At 34.8% G+C, this 6,537-nt stretch overlaps 1 protein-coding gene across 1 annotated transcript; it reads left to right on the top strand.

Annotated features, from left to right (window-relative positions):
• Nucleotides 1-1,175: 1,175 nt before the first annotated feature.
• On the top strand, nt 1,176-6,279 carry LOC124822030 (uncharacterized). Its single transcript, XM_047293983.2, has 4 exons — nt 1,176-1,388; nt 1,556-1,592; nt 2,786-3,502; nt 4,085-6,279. Exons 3-4 carry the CDS (start codon nt 2,786-2,788, stop codon nt 5,903-5,905), a joined length of 2,538 nt encoding a protein of 845 aa, XP_047149939.1. The 5' UTR covers nt 1,176-1,388; nt 1,556-1,592; the 3' UTR covers nt 5,906-6,279.
• Nucleotides 6,280-6,537: the final 258 nt, after the last annotated feature.

Below are 6,537 nucleotides of genomic sequence, written 5' to 3'. Positions count from 1 at the left end.
CGATTTTGTGGGGTTGAGTTAGGCTTAAACCTACTTTCAAATAATTAAATAAATGAAATAAGAATACAAAATAGATAAATGATATAAGATAAATATATTAAGGTACAATTATAAAATGAAAGTTGTACAAAATTATAAAATTAACTCTAAATAATATATATAATTGATAAAGTAATTCTTTTAGTGCACATAATTATTACTTTTCAAATTAAAATAACAATTTTATCATTTCATTTTTTAAATAATCATTTATTTAAATTTAATAATTTTTAAATTAAAAATATTATCTTATTATCTTTCTTTTTAAAATATTTCTTTATTTAAATTTAACTATTTTAAAATTAATATAATTGCTTATAATAAAAAAAATAGGAGACACATATACATTATGTGCGACCACTAATTTTAAATAAATATATTAAGTAAATAATTTAAATTATTTTTAATTATATTTTCGTTATCAATATAAACAACAAAACTATATAGATAGCCTAACAAAATAAAAGATAATATGCTGACTTTTTAATAATAGACTATGGGACATTTAATGAGTTAGAGTTAAAAAAATTGCAAGATCATTAATTATGTTTTGTTGAAATATTTGAAGTTTTTTTTCATCATCACAGAAACCACTAATTTTAAATAAAGAAATTGAATAAGTAATTTCAAGTACTTTTAATTGTATTTTTGTTACCAATATGAATAACAAAATTCTACAAAAAAAAATAGCATAATAAAATGAAAGTTAACAAATAATGCTGACTTTTTAATAATCGATTATGGAACATTAATAAGTCTTAGAATTAAAAAATTACAAAATCATCAATCATGTTTTGTTGAAACATTTTAAGTTTTTTTCACCATCAAATGCTTGAAACCACATCTCTTTGAAGCACCTGGTTTTGACCCATGTTTTTGTTAATCCCCCACAAGTATGTTACCAATATTACTTAATAGATTTGGCATAAATGTTTTAGACATTCTTAAAACTATGCACTTAGTATTTAAATTAAGGATAATTACACTTTTTTTTTAACCAACACGTTCAAATACAATCAATAAACTAATGATATTTATTGAAAAAGTTATGCCATTCAGAGTGATCTCACTCAATTAAAGAATAATTAATTGCCATAGAAGAAGCACTTGCACTGTAACAAAACAAAACAAAAAAACTGATAAAAACACCTTGGATCAACTCAAAGTCATAACACAACATAGGATTTGCTTTTAAACCACGTCGTCAACTCAACTCGGGGTAACCAACTCGGACGAGTCAGACAGGCTCGGTGTGGTTTAAAAGCAGGACCAAGTAGGAAGTAGTTCATTTCATTCCATGCCCCGCGAATTTACCTTGTTGTGTGGTACACTTGAGACATCAAAACCAGGTTCTCTCTCTCGCTCTGTTCTCCAACTACGTTAATGTTTTCTCCACTTTCATAGCACATGTATGCAAATCAACAAAGGACATCATCACCGCCAATTTTTATGATTGTTATTTTAACTGTGTGTGTTTGTGTGTGCACTTACCTGATGCTATTGCTTCCCCTTTCAGGCCTTGGCATTTGACGTTCCCACCACTTGCTCAAAGGGTAATAAATATTCGTTTTTTTCTTGTCATCAACCTTTATCTCGTCCAATGCGTGTAGCCGTGTTTCTTCTGCTTTGGATTGTATAGTTTGTGTGAGTGTTGATGTGCTGTGATATATGAGATGGAGAAAGATACCTGTTAATATTTATGGGTCGTTGGTATTTCGATTAATTGTCAGCTGTCTGTTGTGGGTGTGTTCAATATTGATGTCAGTGAATGTACTTGTGATGTTCTTTCTGGTTTCAATGGTTTTTGTTTCTTCGTTTGCTCTTCTGGGTTGTACGTGTGGATCAGTTTGTTTTGTGTTGTCCTTCAAGGACTTTGATTGTGAACATGAGTACAAGTGGATCTGGGTTGGTTATTACATTTTTCTTTGGTAAGCAAAATTTTTCGGCTTTGTATATCGTTCTCCTCTCAGGGATTTCGTGATATTCTCTCCCCTCCTTAGGTTGTATGGTGGTTGTTGCATGGTGTGATTGTTTTGAGGCTGTGTCAGCCATTGAGGAATGCAGTGTTTGGGAACAAGTTAGTGAATTTTGCTTTTCTGGTATGGAGAAATAATAGGGTTTACGCGAGTGATTCAGGCACCCATGTTGAGGATTTTGATGCTTTGTCATATAAGCAATTGCTGTAGCTTCAGCTATTGTCCAATTTTCTTAGTACAGGAATAGATTGTTTTAGCTGTTGTAATCCTTTTGGAGTTACTGGTCAATGAAGAATACTTGCCCTTTGTTCCTGTTATTTCTACTCTAATACTGAGTTTCTGGATAGTTGATTCTCTTAAGAATTTGATAGTGATGGAATAATTGAAAGTGAAAACAACTGGAGATCTAACATGTTGTCATATGGCTATTGGCTAATTTGGCCTCTATCCAAATTAAAGGTGTCATGTGATCCATGTAGTTGATCTCACTTAGACTTTTGTTATTGCCTAACTATTGAAATAAAGTATCAATTTCTCATGGGTAGCTAAGGGTCATGAAATCTTAATTCTTTCAAAATGTGTGATGCTTTGAAAATGGCCAGGTAAATGAATAGATGCTAAGTAACTCTATGCATTACTTTTATACTTTGCTGAAAGTCACATGTGAAGTGTGCTCCTTGATAATATTATCCAATTTATATCTCCCTTATAATACTTCTTAAGATTTGAGCTTTTAGTTACTTGGTATGTTATACTTTGTTTCTACGCAGATGGATATAATGCAGCAGAATGACAATAGTAATTTAACTGAACATGCATGTAATAGTCCTCCAAGTTCACCTGATATAAGCAATTTAGTTGGAGCTCCACAGCTGAATCCTCGAGTTGGTGATGAATACCAGGTGGAAGTTCCTTCCCTAATAAAAGAATCAGAACGAGTTCAGCTTCTAAGGAATCCTGCTGAGTCAGAAGTTGGGCTTGACAACTCACTTTCATTTGCAATTGGTTTACCCATCTCTGTCACATGGATACATAATGCAAAGGAGAGTAGTGAAAATGAAGGGTGGGGATATATTGGAGACAATGCAGATGAACTCAAACCAACCACATTTCAATCTGAGATGACAGGAGTCAGCAATTCAGCTGAACTGGGTGAAAGCAAAAATTTTGCATTGGTTCCTGCCATATTAGGCAGCTCCTGGAGTGATTCTGATGCAGAAGTTTTTCTCCTTGGCTTGTATATTTTTGGGAAAAATTTCATTCAAATACAAAGATTCTTAGAGAACAAGGGGATGGGGGAAATACTTGCATTTTACTATGGAAAGTTTTACAAATCTGATGAATATCGTAGATGGGCAGACTGTAGGAAGTTAAAAGGAAGAAAGTCTGCAATTGGACAGAAACTTTTCACTGGTCGCAGGCAACAAGAATTACTGTCCCGCTTGATTCCCCATGTCTCGGGAGAATCTAAAGATACTCTGTTACAGGTATCAACAGTGTCATCTCATCTTCAGTGTTATTATTGAACTACAACAAGTATATTTCATTTGTTGGACGACCGACTTAGCCTGTTTAACTGCATTTTATGATTTACAATTTATTTTATTTTCACTTCTCTGATATAGTGCAATGTTTATTTTTTACCTTCCATTTTATAATAGAACCTTCTTTTTAACTTTATGAAGTGACAATATAGAAGATGATGATGATGGTCTGTCTATTTTCCTGAGCGTATATTAATCATTTTGAAGAATAGAAGCCATTTGCAATTAGGATTCCATATCTTTTAGCAGTATCTGATTTATTCCGTGTTCAAGCTCCAAATAATACCTGTAGCTGACTAAGGTTCAGCTATAAATCCTTTTGGAAATATCATATATCTTTATGCATACATTGTACATTAGATACAGTGGCGTATTGAGGTGGAATGGCTGATTGTATTATGATCTTATTGTGATGTAATGGTGGTTGATTGATTCGGTTCAGCCTTTATGGCCAGTGGACGTGTATTTTTTTATCATTTCATTTGTTTATATGTTTCTCTCTCACTTTACTTTTGCTCTAATCAGGTTTCTAAGTCATATACTGAGGGCAGAGCTTCTTTGGAAGAATACATATCTTGTATAAAATCCACTGTTGGACTTGGTATTCTTGTGGGGGCAGTTGGTATTGGCAAGGAGAAGGATGACCTTACTACTCTTGTTCTGGAACCTGTGAAGAACAATAAGGTGTTTTCAGTGCCAACGTGCAAGGCTTGGTCTTCTCTTGGACCAAATGATATATTGAAATTTTTAACAGGTTTTCGACTGAGCAAGGCTAGAAGTAATGATCTCTTTTGGGAAGCTGTTTGGCCTCGCTTACTGGCAAGAGGGTGGCACTCTGAGCAACCAAAATATAGAAGTTATGTGAGCTCCAAAGATTATCTGGTTTTTCTTATCCCAGGTGTTAAGACCTTTTCAAGGAGAAAACTTGTGAAAGGTGATCATTACTTTGATTCTGTTAGTGATGTCTTGAGAAAAGTGGTAGCTGAACCGAATCTTCTTGATCTTGAAGAAGCTAAAGTTGGTAGCTGTGATGATGAAGAGCCAGAAAGGGGGTCGAATGAGGATGGTGATTCTGATTACCGTCATCAATGTTACCTCAAGCCGCGAGCTTCAACTTACAATACAGATCAGATAAAATTCACGGTTATTGATACCAGTTTGGTGCATGGAGGGAAACCATCTGATTTAAGAGAATTTAAACCTGTACCTGTTAATTCAGTGGCTGAAGTTGAGGTCAATGTTGCTGATACACATGAAGAGGCCAAACATATGAGTAAAGTAAACCATAACAAGAACATTTCTGAAAACATTGATCAAAAGTTGGCTGGTACTGATGTACTTTGTGAAGGAAAGTTATTGGTGAGAGAACTGCAATATCTGCCAATTGAAGAGGAAGATGCATCTAAGGTGCTTGGTTTTTTAAGAGAAAGTAAGGATAGCTCCTGTGATGATTCGCCAAGTGTAATGGAAGCTAGTATGCTGGTATATGGCAAAATGAAAATTGGTAATACTGATAACCAAAATAATGCTAAGAAAATGGTCCAAAGCTTGGAAAATAAGAAGACCTCCGTGTCTAATGATAATCAGCTAAAAAGGACTATAAAGCATCAGTGTAGTCGAAGAGCAAGACCAGGTAATTCCAACCATGCAGTTGTTCCCGCCAAGAGGAGGAGATTGGCTGCATGTTCCAAGGCAGAGACAAACCACATCATCAAGAATTCTTCAGGAGACTCAGGATCAGAAAAAAGGGCTTTATCCCACACAAAGGTTGATGATCCTTTTACCTGTCAGAAGAATGGAAATTCAATTCCTTCTTCAGATGAAAAAAGTCTGGAAAAGAATAACAAAGAAAGCATTCTCAATGAAATTTGTGAGTACAGGAGTTCAGGTGATAAAGTTGAGAAAGATGATTCAGTCACCTTCAACATACCCCAAGCTCCTTTGAAGTCTGAAATTGGTGTGGTGATGGTAATGTTGGAGGAAGATAAGCAGAGCCTGAAGGCAGATGATCCATGTTTCTTATCTGACACTCAAGGGGTAATTGAGGAGCCACTGGGAGCCTTTTCTGATGTTGGTTCTGTGGAACAGCAGCCTAGTATAACTTCCAGGAGGCAGAGCACAAGAAACCGACCATTATCAGTTAGAGCGCTTGAATCTCTAGCAAATGAATTCTTGTATGGAGAAAGAAGACAGAAAAAGAAACTTGTCCCAACACAAACTGATTCATTTGCTATTTGCCGCAAGGCTCGTACAAGAAGCAAAACCGTGCCTCACAATCAGAGTTCAGATAATGGGACTGCAGTTTTAGTAGAAGAAAAGCAGTTGAATGGCAGCAGCACTGCTTAGGAAATATCTATGAACCATTAGATTAAGTTAAGAGTAGTAATCCATTATACCAGGTATCTTTGAAGGTACCTGTCATCATCAAGTTTTGACTTCCAGAAACGAATTGATTTGAAAAAGTGCAGATGATTCTCCCGTCTTACTTGCAAATTATATTCTAAAGCTGCCGGAGTGGTTATACATTCACATACTGTACAAAATTTTTCCATACTAAAAAGAATGTTGATGAGATCAGTTTTGTTTGTTTGTTTATACTAGAAAGATCCCAACCTTATGATTGGCTATGAAGTTGCAAGTAAACTTCTCTTAATATTGAGTTTCTCGTGGAAATTATAATAAACTTTTTAGCTGGTGATGATATTGCCAGAAACTGAGTATGCTATGGCAATGACAAATTGACTCTTGTTTGTGTGCTCTTTCTTGACAAGCAAGAAAGGGTTCATACCTGAGATGTGTCCTATTCTTATTGTGAATACTGAACTGATCTTGAGATTTTGTGAATCAGATTATTACAACTTCAATTTTTTTTTCCATAAAAGCGTAGACCTTGATGCACCAGTCACCCTTTTATCCAGCATTGTTCTGCTTTAGTTTGTATCATACCTATGCCTTTATTTCATCCATGTCAATAACTA

This window comes from Vigna umbellata, chromosome 5 (genome assembly GCF_029865625.1).
Source record: "Vigna umbellata cultivar VRB3 chromosome 5, Vumbellata_1.0, whole genome shotgun sequence".
In the NCBI taxonomy this organism is placed as follows: domain Eukaryota; kingdom Viridiplantae; phylum Streptophyta; class Magnoliopsida; order Fabales; family Fabaceae; genus Vigna; species Vigna umbellata.
The sequence above is the reverse complement of the archived record's forward strand: the minus strand, read 5'-3'. Positions and strand labels throughout refer to the sequence as shown.

Bases quoted from the DNA above. Each gene is read 5' to 3' on its own strand.
- LOC124822030 (XM_047293983.2), top strand. From the start codon at position 2,786: ATGGATATAATGCAGCAGAATGACAATAGTAATTTAACTGAACATGCA. The intron at 3,503-4,084 runs GTATCAACAGTG...TGCTCTAATCAG, and splicing joins CTAAAGATACTCTGTTACAG to GTTTCTAAGTCATATACTGA.